The 13873-nt window shown below is 27.5% G+C and overlaps 1 protein-coding gene across 2 annotated transcripts in view; it reads left to right on the forward strand.

Annotated features, from left to right (window-relative positions):
- LOC110282984 (uncharacterized) overlaps positions 1-13873 on the forward strand; it is a 165234-nt gene that overhangs the window by 132234 nt on the left and 19127 nt on the right. Inside the window, exons 40-45 of one of the 2 annotated variants that reach the window (XM_087164084.1) lie at positions 208-270; positions 996-1100; positions 1289-1327; positions 2719-2823; positions 4478-4558; positions 8390-8526. In XM_087164084.1, coding sequence (XP_087020210.1) covers positions 208-270; positions 996-1100; positions 1289-1327; positions 2719-2823; positions 4478-4558; positions 8390-8397 — 401 coding nt within the window. In that variant the 3' untranslated portion in view covers positions 8398-8526. Of the gene's footprint in view, positions 1-207; positions 271-995; positions 1101-1288; positions 1328-2718; positions 2824-4477; positions 4559-8389; positions 8527-13873 lie in introns of those variants that run through there. The other variant, XM_087164083.1, reaches the window with a different exon arrangement.

A 13873-nucleotide genomic window follows, 5' to 3' on the forward strand; every position in this document is an offset into this window, starting at 1 on the left:
TATGCCTACAATATATTTTTTTAATGGAAGATAGATTTGAGTATTAAAATTTAGTTCAAAAGGGCTTGACAAAAGCAAAAATATTTTAAAAAAATATTGCATGGAAATAAAAGTTATTTAAGGATAAATAAATTATACGTAGTTTAACTCTTGTTTTAAATTTAGAGTCAAGTGCGTATAAGTGCATATATGACGATGTTTTTTCAGGGTCAGATTTAGTAGTTGTCTTTGAATCACCAAGGAAATCAAGAAATACTTCTCCTAAAAAAGGTAATAGACATTTCATTATTGCTATCTTCAAGCAATAATACAACGAAAATTAGATTTAAAGCAGTGCATGTTACCCTTATTATCTTGTTAAGTAAATGTAAGTGTGAAGTTTTATTGCAATTTAATAAGATATAACAAAATTAATGATCATATTTTCTAGCATGGGTTTATTTTTATTTAAAAATTCTTTTTTTTCCCACATAGAATATAATTCTGTTTTGATTTAATATTTCTGTTCTCTCTTGCTTATTAAAATTTATAATGACATTTTTTACTCAAAAAAATTTTTACAAATTAGAAGTAATTTTAAATTTAATATCTATCATGACCAAGATTTAGGACAAATAGGATTTTTCTTTGTTTTTTCTTTATAAATCCTGCACTTTCTTATGTGCATGAATGAATAACTTAGAATAACTTTTATCTAAAATGCCTTATTTCACATACTATGATGATTCCTCATACTATGATGATTCCTCATATTATCCTGAAATCATGAGCAGTTTTCTTAAATTAAGCAAATCAATTGAGCTGATGATAATTTAATTTTCAAACGTAGACATGTATATCAACAGCAATATGCGAACTTGTTATTTATTTTATTTATAACTTTCAAGCCATAATACTTGGCTTGTTGATGTTTGTTGTCTTACGTCACTTTCTATTCTTTATTATATTTTGTTTAAATGTTTTATGTGCCTTTCTTTTTCTTTCTTTGAATGCAGATAATGATGCTGCTATAAAACAACCACATATTTTACGCTCTCATAAAACTCCAGAAAATGAAAAACCTATTGTTGAAAGTAAACTTACCATTCAAAGTGATAAAGGTAATTTGAAATTTCATTATTCAATTTTTTCACTGCATTATTTTTTTAACTCATCTGTGATCTAGATTTTTAAAAATGTTTTTTTTTTTTTTTTTTTTGCATAAGCAGTAATGAGCTAAAATTACATGACTAAGAAATTTCACTTTTAATTAGGAAAATAAAATACTGTTATCATATATTTTTTTCAGGGTCAGATTTAGTAGTTGGTTTTGAATCACCTAAAAAAGGTAATATACATTTCATTATTGTTATCTTCAAGTAGTATTACAATGAAAATTAGACTTAATGCAGTGCATGCTATCCTTATTAACTTATTAAATACAGTGGAGCATCGTTTATACGACGCCGAAGGGACCACCGAAAAACGTCATATAAACGATAACGTCGTATAATCGATTTTTACTTCTAAAACTGAAACTAACTCTGTTTTCAGTTAATTTTAATGTTTAACGTGTTGATTTACATAAATTTCTAAATTAGACAAAGCAAAACAAACAAATAACCAGAGAAGAAAAATTGCAGTGAGCAGTTTGAATGTATGTGACCTTTAATTATATTTTCTTGCTATTAGTCTCTGCAATGCTTTGAATAGCGAGTTGAACTTACTGCTTTCTATGATGCAATTTTAGATTTCTAATCACGGCCAAATCTAATAGCTGAAGCGCACTTGCGCAATTTGCAGGAAAAAAGAGAGCTTTTACATTTTCCAAATAATTAGTATCGATGGGTGCGCTGGACATTAGTCGATGAATAGCAAAGTTTTTCGTTTTTGCCTCTTCATAATATTGTCTAGTTTTTTCAGTCTTCTAGTAAAAATTACGGTCGTCATCCAAGCATTCTTGTTGGCACCCTTTTCTGTATCATTCATGTTGGCAAATGCCGCCTTTTTTTAAAATACACAAGAAAAAATAAAAAATTAAATAAACGTGAACAAAATCTAAAAACCGACATATAACCGATTCTGTGCGTCGTATAAACGATATATTTTTACATTAAAATGAATAGGAATGATTTGGGACCACGCTAAAACGTTGTATAAATGTAAACGTCGTATAAGTGATCGTCGTATAAACGATGCTCCACTGTAAATGTATGAAGTTTTATTGTAATTTTTTAAGATACAGTAAAATTAATTATATTTTCATATTAAAATTTGTAATGACATTTTTTATTGGAAAAAAATACTTACAAATTAGAAGTAATTTTAAATTTAGTATCTGACATGTCCAAGGTTTAGGACAAATAGGATTTTTCTTTGTTCCTTCTTTATAAACCCTGCACTTTTTTATGTGCAGTGGACAAAATAAAAAACATATTACTTAGATTAACTTTTGTCCAAAATGCCTTATTTCACATACTATGATGATTCTTCATATTATCCTGAAATCATGAGCAGTGTTCTTAAATTATGCAAATCAATTGAGCAGATGATAATTTAATTTACAAAAGTAGACATGTATATCAACAGCAATATGCACACTTGTTATTTATTTTATTTATAACTTTCAGGCCATAAGACTTGACTTGTTGATGTTTGTTGTCTTACATCACTTTCTATTCTTTATTACATTTTGTTTAAATGTTTTATGTGTCTTTCTTTTTATTTCATTGAATGCAGATAATGATGCTGCTATAAAACAACCACATATTTTACGCTCTCATAAAACTCCAGAAAATGAAAAACCTATTGTTGAAAATAAACTTGCCATCCAAAGTGATAAAGGTAATTTGAAATTTCATTATTTAATTTTTTTATTGCATTATATTTTAACTCATCTATGATCTTGATTTTTTTAAATGTTGTTTTTTTTAATATTTTTTTGTGTAAGCAGTAATGAGCTAAAATTATATGACTAAAAAATTTTATTAGAAATAGCTATATACTAATTAGTCTTTGTCAAAAAATTTTATATTTTGTCAAAAGTAATGGTTTGGACGCCGCTATTTTAAGCTATGAAATTAGATTCATTGTACTCTGTATAAACAGACCTTTTTCTATTAGATGGATTAGAATTCTTAACAATCAAAATCTGGGGAATCACAGCGGAATCAGAAAATCAAAAGTTTGAATGTTGTAGCATACATTTCTTCAGGACATAAATTAAAAGTTTGGATCTTTTATTGTTAATTGTTTTTGAGTGCATCTTTTGCTTTATTTCTAGAACGCTTTGAACAAATCACAAAATCAAAAAATTTGTTCATTAATAGTATTTATTATCTTTATTATTTAATTTACTAATAGTTGGAAAAATTTTAAAATGTAAAGTATAAAAATTTGTATGTCATTTTAATCTATGTAACTTTAAATCATAAAATTCAAAATGTAAAAAGAATCCATCAAATAGTTCTTGAGAAGTAAAAATTTAAAAATGCAACCTATTTGAGCTTTTAAAATAGACAAAAAGTGAAATTAACATTCAGGGGTCTGAATTTTCGACTGTTCTCTTGACTGACGTTTGGGACCATATTCCTCCTTTATGTTGAGCATCAAAATTTCAAATCCATTAAAAGAAAGACATGTTTATGTAAAGAAAGTATGTTTCCTTAATGGTTGAAAAAAACAAAAAAACGAAAACTTTTTTTGTTGGTTGAAGGACAAATCTATTTTTATTCATAATTTAAATTTTGAAATATTGTATTGAAATCTTAATGATTTGATGATAATGATTCAGCTAATAGTTTAAACGTCTAAAACAGACACAAAAATATACATTCTCTGAATAAACATGATCTTTGTTGGCTTTTGATCTCTCAAATTAAACCCAGCAATTTAGTTAGCAGACAAATCAAAATTTTGACCCTTTTACTGCTACTAATGCTTTTTGTCATATCCTTGAAATATATCTCTGAAACTAATTGATCAAATCAAAATATTTTTGTGCCAAATTCTTTAACAGTTTTACCAAAAGATAATTTTCTGTAAAAATTAATTTTGAATAATTATCTATTAATAACAGTTAAAAAAAAAGTTTTATTTTTTCAGCATCTTGCACAATGCAATTTTTTAATGTAAAACTGAATAGTTTTTGAGCTGAATATATTTTGACTGATTGAATAGTTTTAAGAAAGTATAAACACTTTAAAGAAATGTTTTTTTAAAATTTGTAATATCAAAAACTATACAACTCATTTTGACCAGTTTGCTGATTAAACTAAGTAGCTGAACCATATTTTCTAGAATATGATTATCTCCCACAATGTAGAAGTCAAAATTCAAAATCTCATTTTCCCCAAGAAATTTTGTAATTTAGATTATCATTTGAACTCCTTTATTGACTTTGCTTCAAGGGATTCTTAAATTTCACCAGGTGTGTTGTTTGTGTGTAAAAAACTAATCACTTGGCCACATATTCAGAATTTTACATATTTTTTTACAGGATCTGATTTGGAAGTTTTGTATGAATCACCAAGAAAGCAATCAAGCACTCAACCACTGAAAGAGACTTTATCCAAAAAAGGTAATGGGAATTTCATATTTATTGATAATTTTAAACATTTTACCTTTATAGCAAGTTTAACTTAAAGTAATGCTTATTTTACTTATGTGTTACATAATTTTAAAATATTATTTAAAATTATTATACAATTGACTGTCTCGAGGAGCCTTTATATAATTTCAAGTATTTTGATATTCAAAATCATAAAATCAAAAACCAGGATAATATGTAGGTATAAACTGATATTACTAAAGTTTTGTTTCTTACATGTTTGTATGATATTGTAGTAAATTTGTTATTAAAATGTTCAGTACAATGTATGCTAACATTTAAAAAAAAATATATACTAGTCATTCTTTGATGGACAATAAAACAAATTAACAACCTTGTTGAAATCAAACTGGGCACTTATTTGCTATTATTAATTATGCGAGCCTGTGAATTTTATTTGGGGAAGGGGGGAGTTTAACCAAAATTAAACAAACTTTAACTGTTATATATTTCTTTAATTTAAAGGAATAGACAGATCTTAAACAGTCAACAGTAGCTTTTGAAACAAATAGTACATTTAAGGCTATACTACTAATAATAAAAACTATACTAATGCATGTTAATTGTTAATAAAATTAAAATAAATTAATTATATTTATAGTTCCGTTTCATATTTCTGCATTCTTTTCAGAAGAAAAATTAGTCTAAAATAATTAATTGCTCTCCCTTTTACCATTCCTTAAAAGACTAGTTTTGATTACATATTTTTTTATTATTATTATTTGTCTGGCACCTGAAAAAGAGGCTGATTTTTCTGAATGTACGATATAACGAGGAACTATTACATCTCAGTAAAAATCCAGCTCACTTCTTAATATATAGTATTAGTATCTTAAATATTGATACCTGATATATTTGAGGTTGTTTTTAAATATTATCTATTATTTTCTGTTTGCCAAGTAAGTAAAAGAATAAGATATGCATTCTATTTTTATAAGTTCTGAATTTCAATAACAATCATCATTATCGTATATCATGTGATTTAAAAGAAAAAAACTTTTATTGTCAACTTAATATGTTATGTGTGCTTTTTAATGTACTTGAAAATGGAGTACCTAATTTATCCAAATGTACTATATATAAAGAGACTATTACTGCTCAATAAAAGTCCAGCTTACTTCTTAAACTTATATATATGTATATTGATTATTGATGTATTTGAGGTAAATCTTAAATAATTTCTATTATTGTTTGTTTAACAAGTCGATGAAAGAATAAATGTTCATTCTGCCTTTGTAAGTACTGAATTTCAATAAATATTTATCATTATTGTGTATCTTGTGATTAAATAAATCATTTATTGACCGCTTAATATGTTATGTTTACTTTTTAATCTACCGTACACCCTGAATAACTTTTGATCTAATGATTGGATCTTTACATTCTAAGACTCAATCTTAATATTTCAGGGGGGTAACTTCAAATATGATAATTAATTGGCGCAGATATTTTAAGTTGCAAAATCATACACAAAAACGAACTTTCTCTGAGTAAACATGCATTTTTTTCTTCAAAGGATTCAGATAAGCCAGGATAGCCTAGTTTGTACGGCACTTGGTCCATGTCCAAAAGGTTGTGGTTTCGATCCCCGCCACCCGAAGACTTCTCGTGTTGTTAATAGTGACTGATGCACCTTGAATCTGTCAAGTCACTGTATGTTCACGTAACAAATCATACCTCTGGGATTACTGATCTAGGAGTTCCTTGTCTTCTGGATTAGTTCAAAATTACAAGGCTACGGAGTTGAACTTTAGTAGTGTAAAACCAATATTGGGTTAGCTGTTCAACGACGGTTATAAAATGTAAAATAAAAAGGATTAAGATGTCTGACTTTCAAAATGTAGGAGGTAGCCTCAATCTGGGAAATATGGTCCGCCTAGTTTGGTTGAGAGGGATTCAAAGTTTGGACCCCTTAATGTTAATTCGCTTTAAAAAAACTTTTTAAGCAAATGGAAAAATTTTTGCGCATAATTATAAAATTCATTTGTCCAAAGATAATTTTGTGTAAAAAATGTATTATAGTAAATATTTTTTAATTTATTTAATAATGGTAGAAAAAATTTTGAATTGTAAGCTAAACATTTTTTACATACCTTAAAATGATGTAAAAATTTATAATCCTTAGAAAAAATTTCGACCATTTTTAAATAAAATAATTTTTTAATTCACTTAAAAAGTTCTCTAGATAGGGCGAAATAATAAAAAAATATTAACATTAATGCTCTCCTAACCAAACTATGGGGACCATATTTTCCAGATCGCGGCTACCCCCTATTGTGGGAATCTGAAATCCAAATCTGTTGAGAAAAAGGTATGTTTATTCAGAGAAAGTATGCTTTTGTGTCTGATTTCGCTAGTTAAAACATCGTCTGTTCTAATTAATTAGCATACTTGAGGTCCCCCAACCATTCAGATCGAGTCGTAGAAGGTAAGCATCCAATCATTGGATAAAAAGTTATTCAAGGTGGTTCCTTTTTACACCTTAATATAGAATAATTTATCAGAATGTGCGATATAACAAGGAACTATTACAGGTCAATAGAAATCCAGCTTACTTCTAAAGCTTAGAAATATTTTTTTTTCTTATTCAATTAATGTTTAATGTTCAACTTACTTCTGGTCAAAGTTACACATTTAAGAAGAAAAAGTTTGTATTTATATTTTCTTTCTAAAAGTCATGATGTACGACCATTTCAACCTGAGAAGAGTGCAGAGCATGAGAAGGTACTTATCAATTTTTTTCTCACTATCTTAAAAATATTTTCTCTCTTTCATAATTTTTTAATTGATTATTTAATTTAGAAAAGTTCTACAGAATTTTTCTAATTCACAATAGCAGTAGTAGTAATAAAAATCCAACATGTTTCTAGTAAATTATTTTTGTTTCAAAACCTAAATTTTTGAAACATGGTTAAATTAACAACAGTTATGTTTGTTAATTTTAGTTTATTTTAGTGGTTCATTGAAAAATGTTGAAAAACATTTCTCTATTTAAGTGTGTAGTAAAAGAAGATCATTATTTTTTATTATGAGGAGAACAACTAAAACTACCTTAGTACTTAGTTACTGATAGAAAGCAAAATTGGATTTATTATCTAGCATTGGATTTATTATCAGGCATATGGAAACCAACCCTGTTATGAACTATATAATTATTAATTTATGCATAGAAACTTGAATAATCTATTTTTATGCCTTGAATAATCTACCTTTGGCTATTAAAATCATCCATAATAATGAATAATTATTAGGTTCATCATTCTTATTATCCACTTTTATCAATAGTACTAATAATTGAAATAAGTGTTAATGATCCAATAAGTATTTTCAGAAATGGAAGCAATAGTAGTCGAATAAACTACACCTATAATAAATTATTTGATGGGAAAAAAAGAAAACTATCAGATTCTTTGAAAGATGTCTGGCTAATCAATGTTCTATTCAGTTGTATTTCATAGAAAATTTCATAAAATAAAAATTTACAGAAACGAAATTTTTCTTTTCTTAATTAACTGCTTAAGAGCTATTATTACAACTGTTTACTGCAACACGCATTTCATTCTAAGATAGTTGACACAAGCATAACCATACAATTTTTTTTTTATACATTAACTTGCTCATTTTTCAAAAGAAATTTCTGTTTGAACTGCCATTGTCTATTATAAATATTTATATATAATATGTTCTTTAAACTTATCATTATTTATCATAAGTTTATCCAATTATTCTTTTTATTGAAATTGTGTTTTTTATTTTTGTTCCAACAGAAATTGATGTCATTTTTTTTTGTTTTTGTTTTAGGAGACTAGGATACAATTAATATTCTTTATTTGAAGGATAGATGAAAAGCTATTATACAACTGTATAATTTTGAATTATTCTTAATGCATTTTGAATTCGACTCCTTCAAGCAGATGAAGTCATTATTTTGAAACTTTTTATGTATATTTTTTTTCCTATCTATTTATTCTGTTATTGATTTTTATTTGTGATTACTCTTAAATTAAATATTTATATAAATCTCTGAACTATTAAGGAGCTTAACACCAGAACAAGATAAGCCTCTATTTTTAAATCGTTGGGGAGAGTTATGTAGTTTATAAAAAGACAATAGGTAAACATAGTTTTCGCCCCTCTCTGTGTTGAGTTGTTGGTAATTGAAATGTTCGTCTATGACCGAATTTTCTATGAGCTTATATTCAATAAAGTATATGAGCTTATTCGATATTTGATTTAAAAAAATTTTTTAACTTGCTCTTAGGAAAGTATTAATATTATTACTATTAGTAAGTTAATGTCAACTATAAATTATATTAATTTCTTTTTTTATGCATGATTTGTGTTAAGAATAACTTACTTAAATTACATTTTATATTGTAACATAATAGTTGAAGAAAGAATTTTTTAAAAATACAAGGTGTTTATAAAGTCCCGGACCCATTTCGATGTTTAATAGCTCATAAAATAATAAAGATAGATTAAAATTAATAACATAAATGTTTAGATAGACTCAAAAAGTTTCATGACCCTTGTCAATGAATCTTCCATCCATCTTTCAGGAAAATGGTCATTCAAAGAACTACGAATGATGATACCCTAATGAGGTGGTGCACCATCTTGTTGCAAAAAGACAGGTGGCTTAAGCTCTTCTAGTTGTGGAAATACGAAGTTTTCCAACATGTCTAAGTATACGACTGATGAGACAGGAAGTTGGATTGAGCGAGAAGGTCCAATTCCTTGGCCACCCAGATCACCTGATATAACACCGCTGGCCTTTTTTTCTTTGGGGATTTATAAAGGACAATGTTTACAGGAGGATCGTGTCAAACATTGATGACCTAAAAGCCAGAATTACAACCGCAATAGCCTCTGTGGATGCCGACATGCTTGCCGCTACCTGGCGTGAAATTGACTATCGATTTGATATTCTCCGTGCGACGAATGGGGCACATGTGGAAGTTCATTGACAAGGGTCATGAAGCTTTTTGAGTCTATCTAACCATTTATATTATTAATTTCAATCTATCTTTATTATTTTATGAGTTATTAAGCATCATAATTTATCTGGAACTTTATAAACACCCTGTATATTTGAACAAAATATTGAAATTCTGCAAAACCATTATAAGAAGAGAGCTAGATATCTATATCCCACATGGACAGTCTACCTATAGCATCTTAAACCTCAAAAACTGCATTTTAACTATTGTACCTAATTTTTAACACAGCCCTGTTTATTTCTCAGAAAAAATTTATTGAATATTTATGCAAAATTCTTGCTCTAATCATAACAGCCTAGCTATTCACTGTCAAAAGTGACTGAAAAGGAAAAAGAATTAGCATTTAGGCTTACCTTGCTCTTGCTGTGGGCCGCTTAATTACATTGTACATAAATATAAATATTATTCTTAATGACCTACATTCTTCTGTGTATGAACTCAAATGATGAGTGGTATTTTCATGCTGCTTGGCAGTAAAGCTCAATTATGACAAGTCCGTTATTATGACAAGTTTGTAATTCAAGATCAAAATGTAGATATTAAAGTTATAAAAAATATTGTATAATTAAAGATCTGCTGTTGCAATATTTTTTTTTACTCTTTTATGAGAGCCATAAAAGAAAGACAAAATGAAATACATTTTTATTTATTTATGGTATCTATGTATAAAAAGAAAAAAATAAACAACTTTTTAGCTTTATGTTTATATGTAAACAAGCAATGACCCTTTTAACATCTTTCTTACAAAAGAAAATTTCTGATTTTTTTGGTATCCTGCTGCCTTTTTTAAAAGAAAGAGCCGAAAATTACAACTATCCTGCTATCGCAAAAAAATTTTTTATTTGAGAGAAATAATTTTTTTACTGCTAAAGTGAATCATATTTTATGAAAAAAAGCGAGAATGAAACACTTTTTTTATTCATGGTATCAATCCAAAAAAAAGGTACTAACAAAGGTCATTTAACTTTTTTATGTGGGCAACCAATGGCCATGTTATCTTCCTTCTTACATAAAATACCTCCTGCAATTTTTTTTAGTATCCAATTGCTCACTTTAAAAGAAAAGAGATGTCCCAGTGTTGATTGATAATAAATTATCATGGAGGAGACACGTAAAAGAGTGCAAAAAGAGAAGATTATAGGCTTGGTCTCAAGACTCTGGTATTACTTAGGGATCCTCACCTGATGTTCTGACCATTGTTTATGAATTCTATGTGAGACCTGTTCTAAACTATGGTAAAAAATTACTGGCCGCGGCTCCTGCTAGTCATTCCGACTAAGCTGTCAAGGTCCATAAAATAAAGCACTGAGATTTATTACCTCTGTAGCCTGCTCCACAAGTATCACTGCCTTAGGAATTCAAACTGGCTTTGAGGGTCTGAGGATATTTCTGAAGAGACAACTATCAAAACATTTGAAAAATGTAGGAGACTGCCTTTGCTGCACTGACAGAGATTTGTTCCGACTTAAAGAAAACTAAAGGGACAGAAGTCTTTCTTCCATAATGCGCAAGACATTATGTCTTACCAACAGTTGCGTTCAAAAGAGGACCCCCCCTGACTTTTAGAATTCAAACTATAAATCTCTCACTTAATGCTCAAACCAAGAAAAAAGATTACTATCCTTCCTCTTTTTCATGCCTATGCACTTGAAGTCATTGCAAATAGATTCATAAAAGATTTTTGGCTCCATAATTATACTAATGGCTGTTTTCATGAAGATTCTTTATTTGGAGCAGGTTTCTATTGTGAGAATTTGTTTGGAAGCTCATGTATAATTAGTATAAGAAGCTGAGATAGAAACAATCAAGCAGTCAACTACCCATCTGTAATACATCTTTTAAGCCATGCAGTGTTCCTTGTTCATTCACAATCAGTTATCCTTTCACTAACTTTGCTCTTTTAAAGTAGCTAGTTTTTTTTTATTGCTATTTTTACATTATATGTTATGTATTTGTTTATAACGACAAGATGATTATAATTCCTCTTGCTATTATGAATTGTTGTTATAATGAACAGTGTGGATGAATATTGTGTTTTTTATTTTTCAAAAAGAAAAGTGTGCTCTTATAGAACTGAAAAGTCTCATTGAAATTTGTAGTAAATATGAAACGTTAATATTCCATTTATATTCTTCCTAAAAAATTATAGTTTTTGTAAACTACATATTATTTTGGTGAGAAAGTTGATCTATTGTGTATATTTTGTCAATTATATCAATATTTCTACTATTAGTTTTAGTATCTTTTTTTAATCTTGTTCTTTCATAATTGTATTAATTTTTTATAGTAATTTTATTTTATTTAATTAAAACTTTTATATTTGCTACTACTCTAAGCTATATTACTAAGCTATATTACATTACTCTAAGCTATATTTATATTTTCTAGCCTATTGATCTATTGGCTTGCGAAAAATTAATATTTTTTAATAAAGCTATATATATAATAATTAATTGTAGTAAATGTAGTATTTTTTGCCGTATGAAGCAGCATATAAACATTGTTGGTTTAAAAATTCTCCGTAATAAAATAGTCTTAATTATTTTCCATATGCATTATTTTATATATTTTTTATTTTATGTGCTTTTCTTCTTTTGCTTCTTTTTTGCAGTATCATACTAAAAATATAAATTTTTTTTATTATTCATTGTCTAAATGAACTCCTGAAAATTTCTCTTAAATATAAAAAAGTTTAAGAAAATTTATTTATATATATTCACAGCCAAAAAAATTTTTTATTACATTGCTTCTCATTTAGAATATTTTTGTTTATCTTTCGTTTCCAAAAAAAGAATGAGTTTTTTTGTATGTGCGGGGTAAAATTCATGAGACATGAATGTAAACAAAAAATTAACTGAATAGCTGAGAAGGAAAATGTATTGTCAACATATTCATGAGAATGACTAGATTATTAGTGAAAGTTTCCATGTAGAGCTCTTGCATGACTAGAAAAAATAAGGACTGGACCTAATGAAGTACAGAGTCTTTTTAAAAAAATAAATGTAAACTTAGTTGAAGAATTTAACGTAATTTTATGTTTAAAAGATTGGATAAATTGTTCATAGGGAACATGTTAAAATGAGTATTATGGTTTTTGTTCCAATCTCTAAAACTATTTGATTTATTTTTAAATAAAAACTACCCAGTGTTTAAACTATGCAGCAGATTTTAAATTAAAAGATATGCCTCATTAAAATGTAACTGTGTAATTATAGTAAAGTAAAACATTCTCACAATAGCTCTTTGTGGGTGTAGGAATCATTGAAGTTTATGCCCCAAAATTTCATGCCCAACGGCATGAAATTTTGACAGTGTGGCATCATTGCTTCTTGATTGCTTTTACTTTTCTGAAGCTGATTGGACCTCGAGCTACCACCAGGGATTGAACCACAGTTCTACACAATAACAGCCGTGTGGTTTAACCACTATGTGATCACGGCTATATGTAATATTAATATTAAACATAATTGACTAGTCTAAATAAAATTTGCAAACTTTCTTGGAAAAACATTGTCCTTTAATTAGTAATAATATAAACAATGAACTTGTGTTATGTTTACAAATCGAATATGAATAAATATTTTTAAAATTAATTTTAAATATTTGAAGCTATCAATCATTGAAAAAAAGAAGTATGCATACTATACTAATGTATTCTGTATTTATAAATTACTAATAAAACTTACTGTAGTTTTTTTTCCTTCAAAAAAAATACAGAAGCTTGTATATAATATTTTATTTCAATACTGTATTGTAAATCATTGTTACTATAAGCAATAATTTTTAACATGTTGATATATTGTTTCTACAAATATACAATACTTTATAAATGCTTTATTAACTTTTCTGATGATATTAAATTAATGTACTATTCAGTGTATTTTTAGCTTTTGTATAGTTAGATCAGTCTTGCTTATTGATTAAGTAGTGCTATTATTCTTTTACTCTGGAATAAAGATTCTTAAACTACTGGTCACGTAGAAAAAAATCTCATTAACTGCCATTCACCCAAATTTATCATTTCACATAAGGGCAAATATGTTCTAGATATTTCCTAACAAGAAAACAATTTTCTCTATGTTTATTTACTGTAATGCTAACAAGGATATGCTTTTTTGGATGGTAACCCTTCAAATTTGACTTGACAGCCATGTTACTGTTGAATCGCAAGCACAGATCTTTGTTTAATGGCACTCAAAGTTATTTGAAGCTGGCTTCTTTCAGGCCTTTAGTAACAAAGTTTCTGCTTAGCGTGCAAGTTATTCATTGCCATCATAAAACATAC

The sequence above is a fragment of the Parasteatoda tepidariorum genome, chromosome 5, assembly GCF_982258835.1.
Source record: "Parasteatoda tepidariorum strain Cologne lab strain chromosome 5, Ptep-v5.0, whole genome shotgun sequence".
NCBI classification, from domain to species: Eukaryota; Metazoa; Arthropoda; class Arachnida; order Araneae; family Theridiidae; genus Parasteatoda; species Parasteatoda tepidariorum.